This window comes from Protobothrops mucrosquamatus, unplaced genomic scaffold, assembly GCF_001527695.2.
Source record: "Protobothrops mucrosquamatus isolate PMUCROS unplaced genomic scaffold, P.Mucros_1.0 scaffold_280, whole genome shotgun sequence".
Lineage (NCBI taxonomy): Eukaryota > Metazoa > Chordata > Lepidosauria > Squamata > Viperidae > Protobothrops > Protobothrops mucrosquamatus.
In genome coordinates, this window is record NW_015386356.1 from 1,460,420 (window position 1) to 1,479,823 (window position 19,404).

At 35.0% G+C, this 19,404-nt stretch overlaps 1 protein-coding gene across 1 annotated transcript in view; it reads left to right on the plus strand.

Annotated features, from left to right (window-relative positions):
- Positions 1-19,404, plus strand: part of SORBS2 (sorbin and SH3 domain containing 2) — a 95,129-nt gene that overhangs the window by 19,458 nt on the left and 56,267 nt on the right. The window contains exons 5-8 of the mRNA XM_015831783.1: positions 8,287-8,431; positions 12,117-12,307; positions 16,497-16,563; positions 17,648-17,692. Of these exons, the coding sequence (XP_015687269.1) occupies positions 8,287-8,431; positions 12,117-12,307; positions 16,497-16,563; positions 17,648-17,692 (448 nt within the window). The remainder of the gene's footprint in view (positions 1-8,286; positions 8,432-12,116; positions 12,308-16,496; positions 16,564-17,647; positions 17,693-19,404) is intronic.

The following is a 19,404-nucleotide window of genomic DNA, read 5'->3' on the forward strand; positions in this document are numbered from 1 at the left end:
GGAAGTCTCTGAGTTAGTTTTAAGGCTTATCATTGGCATTATTATTTAGATTTATGTGTGTAACATAGAGAGGACACCTCTTCGATCTTGGATGTACAATAAAGGAAGTATCATTCAGCTGATAAAATATTTCAGCTTCTGGGGAAAAAACATAATTAAGAATGCAAGATATCCAACAGTCACCACCCAAATTATTTATATAGGCAATTTTTCCATAACATTTCCGAACCATTATTGAAGTGATATAATGCCTGTCCTCATTACTTTCATGAATTCTAATAAACCACATTTTTAAAAATTGAGTTTAACCATTTACAAGGTATTTTTACCCATGTCTGTGTGTGTGTTAAAAGATGGATTTTGTGTGCTGTTTTATTCTATACATTAATTAACAAAAATCAGTTCACTTTTTTCATCTTAAATTCTTATTTGTGTCTTGTTCTTTTGAAGCAAGGCCAGCAATGTGGTGTCATTATTTACCTTGCACTCTGTTGAGTGTGAACTTTACATTAAAATTGGAGATTCATTGTCCACACATCTGTAAACCATTTATATTGATATATTTAATTTCATTACTTATGAAAACTTCGACAATCTGATAAATGTATTTCAGTGTAGATATTTAGAGAAACAGCATTCTATGAACTGCCCAAATAGATTTTGCATGCTCTGAATTAGGTTTTGGATTTTGGTGTCTATAATTTCCCAAGCAGTAATTACAAAGTGCTATTTTTTTGATAGATAAGACTTATGAATTAAAATGACTGTTAGTTTACCTTTTCATGCAAATATAATTTTCTATGAATGGGACCCATATTGTAAGCTTCCAGGAGTCACTGAGAGTGAGTTGGGTGGCCATATAAATGTAAATAAACAAACAAACAAATAAATAAATAAACAAACAAAAACCCAACCAAACAAACAAATAAATAAATAAATAAAAGATGCATTGCTAGGAAACAATTAAAGGTTACATTTGCTATGTGTTACTATGGTCCAGCCAGACCATTTTTGCTGATCTCTTCCTAGCAGATATTGTATACTTTAAGAAGTAATAAACTTCATTAGGTTTGAACATTTTATTGGAGGAAGTTATTTGTATTCCCAGAGAGTGGGAATCTAAACTGAGCAAAGAAAGTTGAAGCCTCTCTTTATGACACTAATCAAAAGAAGCTTTTTTTTGTAAGAATTAGAAACAGAGGTCAGCTAAAAGCCTACTAGCTACCTATATTCTTTTCAGGAGAAAATGTATACATTTGGGAAGTTAACAGGAAATTCCATGAAATTTACAGTCCCCCTGTTCACAGAGAAGGTAGGAGATAAATTAGAAACACAAAAGGAATTCCTAACTCTTAGAAATTATGTGAGACTTATTACTCCTTTGAAGTTAATGGATAGTTTTATTCGAAACAATATACCAGAGAGCTGTTACTGTTTAATTTCAATATATTTGATCAGCTTCACAGATGATGTAGCCCACAGCTCCAGTATAATATTTCTTGAAGGTCTTACAATCAAACATAAATCAGATCCTTCTATTCATAATTAAACTTACATTTGTTTCCCTCCATGAATTCATCAACATTCCACAAGATCAGATTACCATTCAAATATGTTACCTGATTCCCCTTAATTTTCTTTAATTTCTTCCATTGGTTCATGGTTTTTACCATTTATCCCTTTTGCATTCAAGTCTCCCTCTTCCATACGTTATGTTCATCCCCATACAGACCAATAGATGTTGACCTCTACTATTCATTTTGGTTTTCATCAGTCAAGATTATTTTTTTCAAATAATATTTTAGTAAGATAGAGTCGATATAGTTTAAGTTAATAGTCTTTGTTAAACCCATGCTTTGTGTAGCACTGTTCTAATAGTAAGGACAACTCCTATCAAATGCTAGCTTTAATCTTAGCATGTACATGTGGTGTTATGCAAGCTCGGGCCTCTAATCTAGAGATCGTCATGCAAACCAGCATTCTGTTACTTGCATCCCATGAACTAGCAGCTAAATGCAATGACACAAATCTAAATTCAGAATGTGCTCATAATTCCAAATTTTGCTTTCCTGCTATAATGCTTTAAGCCAGCTATGGCATCTGTATTCATCTAGATGTTGCTGAGCTACAATTCCTATCCAGCCCAGCAATCATAGGTAGTGTAAGGGTTTTAGAATATGGGGAATTGTAATTAGTAATATTAGAAGGTCATAGCTTTCCCATCTCTAGAGTATGGTATCTCAGCTACATTAGTCTTCTTCTTTATTTCCTCTTTTACCACTTCAGGTATTGAGGGAAGCTACATTTGTGCCAACACTAAATGATATATTTGCTGTACATTCACCAATACTCATATAAGAATATGTATTTATTTATTTTATAAAATATTTAATATAGAAGCTTGTATTTCTTGAAACAATCTAACAGTTCCTAAATTTGGGGAATGTGTTATAACAGAAAATCAAGAGTACTTTCCTATCTATGTATGATTCATAGTGTGTAAGTAATAACTGAACATATTCTTGCTACTGGCATCTACCAAGGAGTCTTCACCAACCACTTTATCTATTACTTTAGTACTGAATCTGAGAATGAAAAATTAATATCAAGGTGCCAATTTGTTTATTCATTCCCAGTATATCTATTATTTGATTACATCATGTAAATTATAGGCAATAATAATAATAATAATAATAATAATAATAATNGCTTCTGGAGGCAGGTTGTTCCATTGGTTAATTGTTCTAACTGTCAGGAAGTTTCTCCTTAGTTCTAAGTTGCTTCTCTCCTTGATCAGTTTCCATCCATTACTTCTTGTCCTGCCTTCAGGCGCCTTGGAGAATAGCTTGACTCCCTCTTCTTTGTGGCAGCCCCTGAGTTTTTGGAACACTGCTATCATGTCCTCCGTCGTCCTTCTCTTCGTTAAACTAGACATACCGAATTCCAGCAACTGTTCCTTATATGTTTTAGCCTCCAGTCCCCTAATCATCTTTGTTGCTCTTCTCTGTACTCTTTCTAGAGTCTCAGCATCTTTTTTACATCGTGGTGACCAAAACTGGATGCAGTATTCCAAGTGTGGCCTTACCAAGGCATTGTAAAGTGGCTCAGATCATTAGGATTCTTCATCGCACCCTTCCAGTTTAATATTGGCTTCTAAAATTCTCTACACTTTTCTTAAACAAGATAAAGCATATATAAATAACAGATACACAGTGCAGTATAATTATTTTGATGAGGCAAATATATGTATAGTAAGCCCTGTAATCATATATTAATTAAATATGGATAGATCCTCCCCAGCAATTTCTTCAGAGAAGAAGACAAAGTAAAAGGTCTCTTGTCCCTATTTTCCATCTCCTTCCCAAAGAATCATTTCCTTTAGAAAGATGGAATCTCTTCATGTAGAAATTAGATCCCTTTTCTAATAATTGTTTATTAGAGCAATTACTAATGACCATATTACTTTTACACAAATATTTTTCTCTTATGTACTTATATAGCTTTTTCTTTCATGTGTATAATATTACATGCACATCTATCCAATATAAGTTGATTTTGAGTCAAGCCATATAGACTTCAGCAGTCTTAAGCTCTTTCAAAAATAGGAGTTTAGCATGAAATTTAGGATTGGAGCTTTTGCTCTTGGAAATTTATATACTTCCAAGTGATTTATATTTTAAAATGGGAAAGATGTCTATGTGAAAACTTTCAGCTAGTGGAAACAGCTTGTTCCATGTTGTCTCCTTCCACATAGACTAAATAAGCAGTAAACCCATTCCTCTTTGCTGATTACTTAGTGGAAACATTACACGAGATGAAGGAGGAATGAAATCAGGGGACTTCATTTTGCCCCTGGTGTTACAAGCAGCCTTTTTTTCTTGCTTCCACCGCCCTCATCCAGTTATTAAGATGGAATTTGAAGAGGAGAAACCTACATATGTGCACATGCTTTTCTTTTTCTCTCTCTCATTTATCCAGATTCAAATGTCAGGAGAGCACAATCAGTGGCACAATCTCATTTCTTCTTCATGGCATAAACTTCTATACATGAAAGGGATGAGTATCATGGTCCTTTTTGCCATTGAGTCTGTAAAAATGGCGTGTAATTTGTACACTCATAATGTACAATCCAGTGCTTTCATACACTGAAACCATTGTACAGGAGTCCTTTAGGAACTGGGGCCTGTTTAGTTTATTTCTATTAAAAAGGAGGTGCAATTATGTGTTTTTTAAAAAGTCCCTCTAATTTTAGTGATAAATTAAGCTTAATCAAACTTAATTTAAATAAAACCTCAAACAATTTAAGCCTAGGAAATGAATATAAATGTTTATTCAGTACACTGTAGTTTCTGGCGTTGCTTCTGTTACTGCTTGACAAATTCACTTAGTATGTTTTCCTTCTAAAATAAACTTTATTTTCTTTTCTACCTGATTTTTATTTTCAAAGCTTGGAAAAAGCCACACACAGAGTGTGTGTCTTTTTTTTCCTTTTTGTATACTCTTGAGCACAACTAAAGGAAAGCACTTTTTAAAATCAATTTTAGTAATATGTTTTCTTATGTTTTGATTGTTTGTTTTTTTCTCAAAATTCAGCTTGGAAACCAGAAAGTGACTGCCAATGTGATGGAGGTAAATGCTTCCCAGACACACAGACAAACGTCAGCTGAAGCTGCACCGTTGCCTCCCTCACCACCACCACCACCTCCTCCTCCTCCTCCTCTTCCCAGGGTTCCGGTTCACCAACCCTCTCTCTCACCTGACAGTGGCACCCATGCAACGTCATTTCCTTTACCACCATCTGATGATTTCTGGCCGTCACCCATTTATAGAACCCCAGCCCTTTCACTGTTCTCCTATCCATACCCCTTCCTTGTACCTGACACTCTGCTCCACAAGACTGAAACTGACTCTATTGTGTCAGCCATGAGTGAGTTCTCCTCTCAGCCAATGAGCGAGTTCTCCGCTGCCATGCTAGATGAGCTACAGAGCTGTAACTATGATACTACTGACTGTTCTGAAACACCTTCCCCAACCTTGAGCCAGACGTCTGCTGCGTCTGATGGCACCACCTTAACCTCCACTGCTGCCAGCTCTCATGTAATTATCCTTCCTCTTTTCTCTTCCATTCTGTTCAACCATGCTGTCAAGGTGGAAAAGAAGCTAGTTTTGGTCTGTCACCTCATTTAATTAATTGGCATGCAGGTGGTATCTTGAGCTGTAAAGATTTTGAGCTTTTTCCAAGCAATAAGGAATACGGTGGGAGGAACATAATTCCAATATTTGAAAATGGTAATTTTTACAATATCAGTGAAATAAAAAACAGTTGTTTCTTTACTCATCAATTAGAACTAGGAGGTTGCACTTGTGTCTTGATTGAGGACCTGCAAGGGGAAGGCCAGTGATGCAGTCCAAACTGGATGATGCTGAAGTGTTCAACAGGATTTTTTGTGTGTTGAGGTTGAGGGAGGTGTGAAAGAGCAATAAGGCATTGTTTTGCCTTTAGTGGAGAAAAGCATTCTATTTGGAGGTAAGACTAAAGGATTAAAGTTTAAGGCATCAATTTGGCCCCTCAAACTTCCAAATATCTCAGGGCAAAGAAAGACAAAAACAACAGTTTTGTCCACTTTGTGGGCTCTGGGGAGTGCTAACTGGTGCAAAAGCTATTCAAATGCCTTTTTCTACCTGGTAAATGCATAAACTTACCTTGTGTCACTGGTGTGTTATCTAACTCCAATTTCAGTTTGCAAAGATTAAATTTTGATTGTAACAGAAATGTGATGGAAGTTTAAAGCACAAACATTTTCGGTTTGTAATTTTATTGTCTTATAAATCTGAGCTGATTAGGTTCCAAAATTAATCTGCTTGGAACCTGATTCAGAAAAATACTGCAATTACAGTTTTGAGTTGTGGGGGTTAGTTTTCTATTGGTGGGAACTTCTGCCACATCCCACTCCTTCTGGATTCCTCATCCCAATCCAAAAACCTTGGTACCTTGGCTCCTCACTCCCTCCCACATCCAACTTTCTTCCTTACCAGGTTAAGGTACAAAAATGACCAATTTGGCTTGCCTCCTCCTTCAGAGCATTAGTGTTTGGAAGATTGGCTTTGGCTAGAAGGAGCAATAGGTGATGCAAGAAAGGGGAGGTGGGAATATCAATTGGGCCTCTTGCCAAGTGGGGTCTGCGTGGAATGAGCATGAGAAGTTTGTCATTGCTGTCAACATTTGGGTGTCAGTTTTTTCACTGCAACACATCTTTGTTCCAATTGCTTCAACTATCCTGAATAAATCTACTGGTTATAATTCTTCAGTCCCTCATATTAAAGAGGAATAATATTTAGAATATAAGCAAGACTACAGTATGATGCCAGTGTATATGCACAGAATCTTTAGGCAAGTTGCAAACAAATGAGAAAAAAGTAAGAAATCTGAATATGCCCCTACAATGTAATTTAAAATATTTGAAGAGCACACATGTAACACAATTTTGATAGTGATTATTTATAAACATTGACTGCATAAAATTGATTCTAAGTCAAATTTTGCCCCTAAACTAACATTGCCCTTTGTATGTGTGCTTGTGTGTGCGCATATGTGTGTGTCAGAGAGAGAGAAAGAGACAGAGAGAAATCAAGTATAATTTTACATTTCAATTTCTGCAGTGCATGTGAGTTTTTTTATTATATATTTAAAAATAAAGGAAAACAACAGACTAAAACTCCAAATTTTACATAAAAGCAGAAAACCCTAAATGGGTGATAAACACATTTATCCTATCATCAAATTGAGAGAAAGAGGAGACATATATCCAATAAATGAGTAAATAAAATTTGTGCCCAGGTTAAAACAACAATTTGAGCATAGGATTCATTTATTCCTATAACTTGCGGGCATTCTCTGTATTTTATAGATGACAGCTGTGTGGTTGGCATAAATTAGTGTCTACATAGGAATGTGTGCAGGGTAAGGTGAAAAAGTCAATATGCTGGTTTGATCAAAGCTGTGCCTGTTTTTTTATATTGCAATGCGGCAAATAAATTTATTATAATAATACACAAAACAGAAAGATATTATGGCCAACATCCTATTTTTGACAATGACTTTTATTCTACATAATAAAACAAATTATTACAAAATGACAGCAGTTTAAATTTTAAATGACCCGTCAAAAATTAAAGCAATATCAACCAAAGACCATAATCTGATATGGATCCCTGAAAACGTTTAGGTTAGCCCGTGTTTGTAGAATAACATCCATCATTTACAAGAATAGTTAAGAGTAGAGGCAATTGCTTCCAGTGCAGTATAGTTACATTGGAAAATGTAAATACCTGTGTACATACTGTAATTTCTCCTTATCATGTGCCATAGTACTGTACAAGTTCAGTTCCATCCACACAGTTATAAGTATAGAGAAGAGCAAAATGACACATCACTCAAAATAATCTTTCAGTTCTTCCTGTTTTTGAAAAGGATTTGTAGGCCCCAAGCTTACAATTTTTTAAAAAAAATAGCAACCCATTAATGTTGAAAAGGTTGCAGCAGTGTAATCATAATAAATGGAAGCATATCTAAAATGGTGGTATTCTTTCAAAAGAAATATTGACAGAATTCAACAGGCAGTGTATAAATTCTTATAAAAATCTACATATTGCTTACTGATATCAATAATCACTGATTTTTGTTACTTGAAGGAAATTTGGTTATTTTTCTTGGGTATTTTGGGTTGGAGAATTCCAAGTGAATAATAGTAAGAGTCAGGTATAAGGAAAACAAAAATTAGATCTTCAGGAGAATGGAGAGAGCAATTTTGACTATCCTCTTCGTTTTGTAAGCAGTTGTTCAAATGCTACTTTAACTGAGGCCTTTGTGAAACTTAATATAATACAGTGATTAAGATGTTGTATTAAAACTGAGAAGATCTAGGTTCAAGTCTGCTCTCAGCCACAGAAACTTACTAAGAAACCATGGGCTGATTGGTCTCTCCCTGACCAGACTCTTGCACAATTCTTGCTCTAGGACAAAACAAAGAGAAATCTAATTCCTATGTAAGGTATCATGAGCTTTTGATAAAATTAAGTCTCCAAATATAACAAACTAATATCCTCATAATTCTAGGAATGATTATGGATTGTAGCTAAACACTGGAAAGCTGGCTACTGTTATGAATTTTACCATTCTTTCCTTCATCTTTTATATTGATGGTGAATTTCAGTCTTCCGTGGTTTACTGCATATGATTGGATATGATTTTGGGATTTTGTTTTTGTTTTGTTTCTTTCCTCTCAGGCTCAGATAACAGTGAATGGGAATTCTAACTTGGCAACCAGCCCAATGAGTTACTTTCAAAGGCCTTTCTCCCCTTCTTTGGCATACTCTCCACCAGTCTCATTCAGTTCAAGCTCCTCTCTCCTGCAACAGAGCAGGACAATGGGTGAGTTTGGCATGCAAATGACACCTTTCTTTAAATCCATAAGCATTGTTCACTGATTAATAGGCAAGAATTATGGGTAAGAAATAGGAAGCTTACTCTGGCCACCTCCTACAAAGAAAATCTCTACAAAATGTTCTACAGATGGCATCTCCCACCCACAAGATTAGCTAAAATGGGTCCAAATGTTTCTTCCACGTGCTGGAAATGTAAATTGGCAATAGGGACATATTACCATATGTGGTGGGAGTGCTCAAAAGCACGTGACTTTTGGAACAAGATAAAAAAATGGCTGGAAGAAATACTAATGATAGAGTTAAAACCAGAACTCTTCTTACTAGGCATAACCATGCAGAAATACAACAAAGGGATATTTTACTTGATGTTGCACATTCTCACGGCTGCTAGATTGGCGTATGCACAAAACTGGAGGAATAAAGAAATTCCAACAGAAGAAGAGATTTTATATAAAATTTTATCGTGTGCTAATATGGATAGGCTCACAATGGAAATGAAGGACAAGACAGAGTCAGACTACTTTGAAATCTGGGACAAATTTTATTACTGGTGTGAGTCAAGGAGAACTGTTCGGGTTTTAAGTTAGTGTTAAGATAGAAATATATATAATTGTATGTTAGTATATAGAGAAACAAATTAGAGACTGTATTGTATAGAAAAATATGTATATAGAGAGATTAAGAATTATAAGTATGAAGAGGAACAAATTGTTAGGAATATTTACTCTGGAATGTTACGTTATGTCCATCTTTGTTTTAACTGTATTATAAATAAAAAACTTTTAAAAAAAGAAATTATATCTGAAATCGACCACACAGAGTGCTTCATAGTTCACTTTTCTCAAAATAGGTTCCAGCTCTTGCTGTTATTTTGCCATCACAAATACTGATAATGGTAGCAGAAAAAACCCACACATTGCCACTTTTTTCTTAGCTTCCAAATGACTTGAGAATACTAACCTTCTCAACATAACATTCGACAGCAGGTTTTTGTGGCAGCAAGCATATTTTGCTACAAAAATTCCTGGAAAGAAAGTCTATCTAGATCATTTGGAATTAAAAATATGTAAGTTTGGTCAGTGAGAGTGGAAATATACTGCTTGTGTGAAACTTTTAAATACATCATACTGTATTCATGCCATCACAGTGTAAATTAAGCTTATATAGGTCCATATGAATTTATGACAACTGTTATCCCAATAGTTGTTTTTTAATTGTTGAAATTAAATATTTCAATAGGATTAAATATTTCTTCATAAAGCTGAACTTAAATCAAGTGCAGCCTATTGTAGATTGTTTAAGTAAAGCTACTGAGTCCATGCCACAAAATATTGTAATGTGAACTATGCATGTTTGCATTTCTAGCTATTTCATTATATTGAATCCTGTCCCATAAAGTTTTCTTTTAATATTCCCTGCATCAATTGCTATATCCCATCCCCAGACTCTGCCATGGCCTTTTTCCTCTTTTTAAAATCCTTTTTAAAAATTATTACTATTTGGGAAATCTGTAAACTATTAGGTGTTATCCAGTCCAACTTTCACCAAAAAGTCAGGTTTATTTATAAACGTTTACGTTCCTTCATTCCTGAGAACATTTAAAAACAGCCCAGTTTACTCATATTTGGGGTCATTTATTTCTGCTAAATTAAAATGTTCTCTCCCCCATCCCTAAGTCAGCAGAAAACCAAACAAGCATAAAATCTGGCAGTTCCAGTCTTGCTTACTGCCATTGCTCCCAGTCATTGTCACTCACCTCTCCTTTTTCCAAAGCAATTGGTGACAAAATTTACCTGGTTTATATATCTTGATTCTGTCCTTCAATTTGAGTCAAAGAAGGGAGAAGATATTTTAATATTTTAAAAAAGTGAGGAAAGCTTGCTTGTGCTGAGGCTGCACAAATGAGAATAGGGCCAAAGAGAAATCCCCCCACCACCACCTCTTTTATATCTCTTGGTCTCTTTCTGCTCCAACTGCTGCCGTCCATGCTGTTTTCCACTCAATTGTCAATTTTTATCCTCTAAATCAATATTCTACTGTACCTTGCTAAACCTTCATGAAGTTTGATTTGAGAGCCTCATGCCTTTGGTTTTGTTTTTGTTTTTTTGTATTTTTAATCTCCTCCCTTTTATGCATTATAATTTAGAGCTTTAATATGGCAAGAAACTTTTGAATATACATAGTTAGAGATATATGTCAAAATATGGTACAGATTTAATGGAAGGTTTCTAAATAACCTTCCTATTATGGACAGGTTTTCTGAGGGTTTGTTTGTTTGTTTGTTTGTTTGTTTGTTTTGGGGGGGTTTGCTACAGTTACAGTAAAGCAAAGGATAAAATTCTCCCCTCAGCTACCGAAAATGTCTTTTCTATCTTTCTGCAGATTATATTTACATTTTTAAAAGCCTATAGATTAATTGAACTTATACACTTGATGTTATGTCTGGTTATGCCTTAAGCTCTTATGATGAAGGCAGACAATTTTTTGCCATTCTTGGGCTATAGAAACACATTCCTTTTTTTTCCTCTCTAAATTTAGTATTGTGCATATTTGGAGAAAAGCCCAGATATCTAGATATTTTATGCATGCTTAATCTAAATCGCCTTACCATATATGCTCCTAGCTATCTTATTTATAGATTGCAAATTTTAATAAAAGATCTGATGTCAGATATTAATAGCCTTACTATTAATTTAATAGTTTGACTATAAACATTAATTAAAAATTACATACTTCAGACCAGATAAATAGGTTGGGTTTTCTTTAGAACTATGACCGAGGTTGCCATACATTAATAAGACACTCAGATTTCAAAAATTGTATAAGAGTAGTACAATTAAATCTGAACATTAACAATATACTGCCATGGCTGTTTCTGTGTTGATTGGTCTTAATCATTCTCATCTGTATTGCCTTTGATTAAATCTATTCTGCAATTTTGAAAATTTTCTGTGAAAATATCTGACTTAACTCAGATTTAATTTTGTATTTTAAAAAATTAGCAAAAGGGAAAGAGAGGGGGGAGTTATTTTTTCTTACTTTACTCCCTCCCTCTGTGAGGGAGATGTGTAATTTCAATAATGTAATAAGTAATTAAATAAATAAATTTAAACTATTTGCAACAACCCTTACAGCAACTGTTCTGCCTGTTGAGGTTTCTGTTCAAAGTAATGTGTCTTTATTAGGACTTTATAATTATAAAATGTCTTCTCCTTCCTACTTTTCAAACTTCCACCTGTCCAGAATTTATGCTAGTTTAATCATTATGGTTTGTAAACAATAATTTATGTATTATAACTCAGCCAATTATGCATCATTCAGAGTTTTATGATAAAATAAACCAGTGGTATTGTGAACCTAAGGTTACCAGTTTTAGGCTGCAAAAATCTGTTTGGCCACAAGGTAGCCTCACAAAATTATCTCTTTGTTGCTACCTGGTGGTCATCCTGACATTTGCAGCCCAAATCATCTGCTCTGATTTACAGAAGCCTTCCAGCATCTGAAGCGAAAGACTGGGGAGCTAAGGTCTGCTGTGTTCTAGTTCTGTTTTACATCTAGTAGTACAAAGAAGATCATCTATGTGTATCTGTTGCCATGTGAAAATGCATTTTTTAATATGCAGGCAAAGCAGGGCAGTGCTACAGTTATACAGCCATATGTTATCTTTGTAGAATCTGCAGAGACGTATCTACAGCATGCACACTCTATTGGTGGCGGTGACAGCAGCAGCAGCACAACCACCACCACCATACCGATCTGTAGGACTTCAGAGGAAGAAAAGAAAGTCACAGTCATTAAAGCACCACATTATGCAGGAATTGGGCCAGTTGATGAATCAGGAATTCCAACAGCAATTAGAACGGTAGGAAATGTGTGTGTGTTTTTGTGTGTGTGCACTTCATACAATGAATGTCTTGTTGATGATGGCTTTTTCACATTCTTCCTGGCTTTATATAACATGAAATAAAATATGCACAATCAGAGTCACTGTGGGGAAAGAGACAGGTACCTGAAAAGCTTTGCTTTAATTTATTTGTCATCTCCACTACACCATTGTTAGAAAAAAAATTGTTTGCTCCATCTTTTCAATCTTCTTTAAAATTTGTTCAAAGTTTGGCATTTGCTGCCACTTTTATCAAGATGCCCTGGCATATCCTATCATTCCTTGCATTTATGAGTGAACAGAAATAAAACGAATGAAAGAATGTAAACACCCTCCTACTAAACAGTCTCTGACTTAGCTGTAGTACTGGGAAGCACTGAACGGAACTGGGCTCTTTCCTTTGCTGACACGGAATGAAGCAGAGAGGAAAGTACATTTTCAGGTCAATGTTGAATGCTTGCCACTAGTTAGTGCTTGAGTGCTTTTAGGATGCCACAGTGAAGTGTTTTGTTTTCAGTTAGGCTGAAGCATTTTTTCCACACTGCTGCTCCAGCAACCCTTTCTGTCTGGGACAGGCGGCAGCAGTAGCTGCTGCAACTGGTAGAAAGAACAGTTTGCCAATCTCCTCAACGAAAGGGATAAAAGAACAAGGAGGAGCAGGAATGAAAGCAGCAAAGCCTTTCAGATTTCAGGTGACTCTTTGAGCAACGCAGTGCTACGGAAGCAGTGGGAGTAGCTTGCCTGCCAATGGCTCCAGTGGAGATTAAGTTGGGGGCGGGCAAAAGGGGAGGGGGGAATTGATGGAGAAGTTTTGATCAGGTAAGATAAAATACCTTTTAAAAACTAAAAATGGTGGCAATTAAATGGATCTTTGCTTCCCTTAAATATGTCTTCTTTAAGGATATATAGGAGATTATTATGATTTTTTGAAGCCACAGCTTGGTTACATAGAATGGCTATTTATATTGACAGATGATTTAAATTCCTCCAATTTGCATCTAATGGACTTGGCCCATAGCTAGCTATATATTAAAATCTTTCAAATCAAATTCTATTGGTTGTGTAACATTTGTAATAATATCCCATTTTGGTTAGCATTTTGAAAAAAATATGCCCATTGAATAGATATTTTATGATACCCTCTTCAGTTCTATATAAGTTTGTTCAGAAGTCTAGAGCTTATTCTTGGGAAAGTGTGCTTGGAAGTAGATTTTTTTATATCTCAGTACAGCTGCAGATGAGCATTATATTACATGCACAATTTTGATCTATTTACAAAGTTGTTTTAAAAATGTAATACACACAAATTCACCTCAAGATGCAGATAAAATGAATGTACAATACCACTAGTGTTTCAGTTGCAGTGGATATTTACATATATTTGCAAATATGTCACCTAACTTAAACAAAGTTTAATGTATTTATCATTTTAAAATTTATTTTAGAGAAATATATACATCTCCAAATCTAGCGTGTAGAAGAAAGGTGGATTGATAAAATGTATAAGTAAATAACTAAGGTAATAGATAACTGCTGCAATCTAAATAAACCTGACAGTTCCATTGCACTTAAAAATAGAAGAAAATAGAAGTGTATCATTTTAAAATCAAATGTGTTTTCTGTTCTATGTGGCCTTTCATTAAATATGTATGAAGTGCTCTGTTCAAGCTCAGTTATGATAAATAGTCTCCTATGCTGGGAAATTAATATACTTTTTAACAATTCTTATAGTGTACCTGGATGACTCATAGGATGACGAAGTGCTCATTGCTATTTTAAAAGTAACTTTAAAAGCGGCCCTAATTGACATGGAAATTGATTTCGCTAGTTGCCACAATGATAACCAGGATTTACCTGTAGCCTTTCTTCATTCATTCCACGATTCTCAGATTCCAGGCATGGTATAAAAGAAAATTATATCTGAGGATACTTAGCATATTGGTGTCTGGCACTGAAATAGCCTCATGATTCCTCCCAATTGCATGTGACTCACTATCACTAGAAGTACCAGTGATAAGAAAATCTATAAGCACTGAGTACTAAATAGTTAATTAAGAATTAAACCTACTACATTTGAAATAATGGCATTTGTTTCAACTTCTTATTGATCTGCTGTTTTTAACAATTAGAGGTGTACCCGTGCTTTTTTCGAAGTAGAACTAGTGGATAAAGCAAAGCTCAAAGGATCTCAACAGTCTTGGCCTAGACCTTCCAATAATTTGAATGCCTAAAATAATTTATCTGTTCATTTCATGTGGACAAACATAATACGGTGCACTTCTGCATATTTATTCTTTGGTATCTTTGCCCAAAGACAGAACACTGAATGAAAAGAAACCAACATTTTAAGCATGTTGACTTTTGCAATAAAGTATGACATTAAAAGTTTTGGCTTCATCAAGTAAAAGCCAGCTGCAAGAAAGGGAAGTTTTAATACTGTAGCAAAGTTGACTACTGTATCTTGTGCCATTTGCTGAACAAAAGTATCTTTCAGCCAAGGGTTTGAAATACAATTTTGTAAGATATAATGTCTACCCATTTAGGATTTCTGATCACTTTCCAAGAGCTTACAGCAACTCAACACCCTATTAGTCTCTGGAGGATGGAAATAAAATATTATAGGTTGGATAATTTTAGCAGTTATATTAAGTCCTACTTAAAATAATCCAATGTAAGAATTGTCTTATTGACTTGTTAATAATTGCTCACTGAAAATACTACAAAGTATTAAACTATCTATTATATCTTGGAAGCTGTTTTGGAAAATACAGATTCCAACAAGCTAGGTATAGAAAATATTGGCCTTTTGAACTTTTCATATAAAGATTAGCTACTGATGTCACCTTTGCCTGGGGGGCGCCCAATGGAGACTCACCTCTTCTGTCCCCTGTGGGTTCCCATCAAAGTGGCACCTATTTATCTACTTGCACTTTTTACATGCTTTCAAACTTCTAGGTGGGCAGGAGCTGGAGCAAATGGTGGGAGCTCATCCCTCCATGTAGAGATCCCTGGATCTCAAACTCAGTCTTGCTGATTCTCAAGCCTCCGTTCTAACTACAGAGCCACCACATCCCTTGCAGATGAGAAGATGTCTTTCTGGGAATGTAGAGGAATGTCTTTCCCTAGCATTATGATATGCCTTGCCACTTCCAAAATCCTGCCTGGGAATTTTCTCACTGAGAAAGCACAGTAGAGAGGAGCTGGATAAAAAATATTAGGTCAATCCTTTGGATTACTTTTATATCCATAACTTTAACGAACTGACTCACAATTTAATCACCTGTGTAGAAAAAAATTGTCCATTTAGAAAATATGAAAAACCCACCATATTTTTATTTTGTGTATAATCAGTATATTGCAAGATTTTAACTCTAAACCAAGCAAAACATGTCAACTATTACGGGGACTCATCAAGAGGTTAAATGAACCACTTTGCTAATGTTTTATTAATCACCCACTCATCTCATGTCTGGACTATTGTAATATACTCTATATGGGGCTGACCTTGAAGAGTATTTGGAAGCTTCAATTAATTCAGAATGAAGTAGCCCAAGCCTAGACTTGCATGTGTGTCACCTCTTCTGTGGGAGCTGCACTGGCTGCCAATCTGCTTCTGGCTACAATTCAGGGTGCTGATTATCACTTTTAAAGCCCTACATGGCTTGGGGCCAGGCTATTTGAAGGACCACATCTCCCCGACAACATCCACCTGGCCCACCAGGATAGGAAGGTAGGGAATGTTACACATTCCATCAGTTAGGATGTATGTCTGGTGGGACAAAAAAAAAAAGGCCTTCTCAGTGGTGGCCTCTTCTTTATGGAACATCATTTCCCATAAGATATAGTTGGCCCCTACTGTGTTGCTTTTCTTACATGCCCCCAAAATGTGGTTTTGTCAGCCTGAGAACAAAAAATGAAGATGAAGTCGATAAAGTGGCTGATTTGACTGTGTTGTTGCTGCCATGGTGGGTGAGATATTTTATGGGAGTTTATTATATGGTGGATTTTTAAAATTTTGTAAGCTGCCCAGAGTCACCTACAGTATGTGTGAGTTGGAAGGCTATATAAATCTGTGTAATAATTAAATAAATAAATGGTTTCCTACTTTGTTACTAGTCTGGCTTTTGTACTGATTATCTGCTAATTGTTTAAAATTTATTTTTTTTAGACTGTTGACAGACCAAAGGATTGGTATAAGACAATGTTTAAGCAAATCCATATGGTTCATAAGCCTGGTATGTATAATTTCTACTTTTTGCTTCCTTATTTATAGACTTGCTAACAGATTAGAATTTTTTATAGATGCTTTTATTGTTTATTTATTGATGTGATTCATCCCACCTCAGTCCAGAGGAACGTTAGGCTGATTATTATAGGTAATAAAAACATAAAAAAAGAAACACTAATACCCAGTAATAATAATTGATAATAATAACTACAATCACAAAAGGCACTTTCCATTTTTATTTATGTTTGCTCCTTTAATTTTATTATTAGTATTATAATTTCCATTTCCATGGCTGCCTGCTCCTGCACAACTCTGGATGTCTTACAACATTGAAAAGAGTGTAGAACTAATTGTTCTATAGCTGGATTAATATAGGCACCAATGAACAATAAGCAATTCTCAAGGGCCCCTGGAAGAGCCAGTTTCTGGAAATCCACAAGAGTTAAGACTATTCTTGTCTTAGGAACAGGCTGTTCCATAACAGGGAGTTCTCATACCTTCAACTAGGTCCTCTCCTATTGCATAACCAAGTAGATGGGGACTCTTACTAACACTCCTTTGGTGCCTGGATTGGACAGCAGAAATTATTTGAAAGAGACCTAAACCCCATGACATGTAATGTTTATATACTGCATGTTCAGTTCAGTGAGTCTCTTAAACACAGTTCATTATTTTTTTTCCAGTTAAAGAAAAACCCCTACTTAGTGGTCTTTTCAAAAAGAAGAGAGTGAAGGGCTTAATATGAGTGTATTGAAGAGACCCAACAATGCAAATTTTCATTTGCATTCCTTCGAATTAGCATGCTAGCATGATTCCCATTGCTATTGTTCACCTAGGCAACAAATCACTTTAGCTGCTTCAATAATGGAAAGAAATTAAAGCTTCTTTCTGCATATTCGTTAGAGTTCATTTGTGGCATCTTAATTTGAATTCTGAGCGAGTACAAGTCTAGTGCTATATTACACTGAATAAATTGGAAAATAAACATCACAAATAGTAAAAAATTATCAAGGGAGAGAGTTTAAAACTGCCTTGCTGTGAATAAATGGACAGGTATTTCACTGCTATAACATTTGTCTTTCTTTTTGTAGATGATGACACTGACATGTATAATACTTCATATGCATATAATACTGGTAGGAATTATTCCTTCTTTTCACATGGGTCTTTTCTTTTTAGTGCCAGCAACTTCTAACAATATCTAACCCCATATGTATTATTATCCAACATGTATTATTAATTTTGTTTTTTATTTGTATTGGTTGGACAACTTTTACTTTAGAGTGGAGAACACTTGAATATACAGTAACATCTTAAGATAACTCATTAGAGCAGAGTGTGAAAGCATAGCATCTGCAACAAGTTTTCTGTACTATCTTGGGTTGAAGGTAGCAGCATTGTAGGGAACTGCTTTGTTTCTATGCACAACATAAAGGATATTCACAACCCAAAAAGGCATATATTCTGCCCCATTTTGAGGAAAGAGTATGAGCATTGAAAGCAGTTGTTTAACCACTCTAATTTTCATTAGATTTCAAAACAAAATTTGTATCCTAAAAAAAAAATGGATCTACCATAAATAGATCCATCCATTTCACTGACATGAAAAATTTGGTAAAAATACCTTGTGAAAATGTTTTAAGTTTCCTATGAATAACAGGAAGCCTACTTGAAATGTGAATGTTATTCTTAGATTCAAAATGATGCAAAATGCATTTTACCACAGGACATAGCATATATTTTAATTGTCATTTCAGCTTTAACTTTATGCTGCATGTTGTATTTGTTTGCACAAAAAAGAAATTTTGACCTAATGTGATATTCCCAAATAATATTTTAAGTACTAATAAGTATTACTAACAAGCAAGACTTTATCTTTTTAATAAGGTATGGGTATACAAGCAAATATATAAATGTACATCAGTTTGTCCTTTTGAGTTTTGAGTAATGGTCAGGAGTCAGGCTAACATTAGAGACTGTCAATTATTTTATTTGAATTCATAGCTCAAACAAATTTCATATTTCATCACTACATTTGTTTTTGTTTTTTTGTTCTTAACGAACTATCTTTAAACTATCACAAAAGTATAGGCTACAGAAAGGGTAAATAGTTATAGACACAACAGCATATAGTCTTGCTGGCCTATAATTTAACTTGCTCTACAAATCTTTTTTCAAACACTAATCTGATTCAATAAGAGAGATCTCTACAGTATGTGGAAAAATTTTGGACAAATGGCTCGATCTGCCCGGTTCAATCATAGAGTTTCAGGATGGTACAGAAGAGCAATTTTACCCCCAGCAACAGAGTATGCATATATTAATACTCTTGGTTTCATAGTTTGTGATGCTCAAGGGAGGGCACTATGCACTATAAACCATCTATTTCAAAGATGATGAAAAAATATAGGCAACTTTATTTTCCCATTAAATGAACGATCAGCATTATATAACAAAATGGCAGAAGAGATCTGAATTAAGGTGACTAGCTTCTATTCAAAGCTAGTGTTGAGTAAATAGAAGATACTTTCTTTTATTCTGCTGTGGAAGTTTGGGGGATTTTTTATTTTTTATTTATTTAACACTAACTTGTATGCCGCCCTTCTCCCCACGGGACTCAGGGTGGCTCACAGCACATTAAAACAACACAAAAACATTTCCCCTTTAAAAACCAATTAAAACCAAATATTTATAGCTGTGACATTATTAAAATCTTTAAAAATTTTCCCTATTTAAAATTCACCCTAGGTCAGTCCCGCTTGCTGAAAAAGCCATGTCTTGAGGGCGCGGCGGAAGGTTAGGAGATCCGGGATCGTCCGGATCTCGGGGGGTAGTTCGTTCCAGAGGG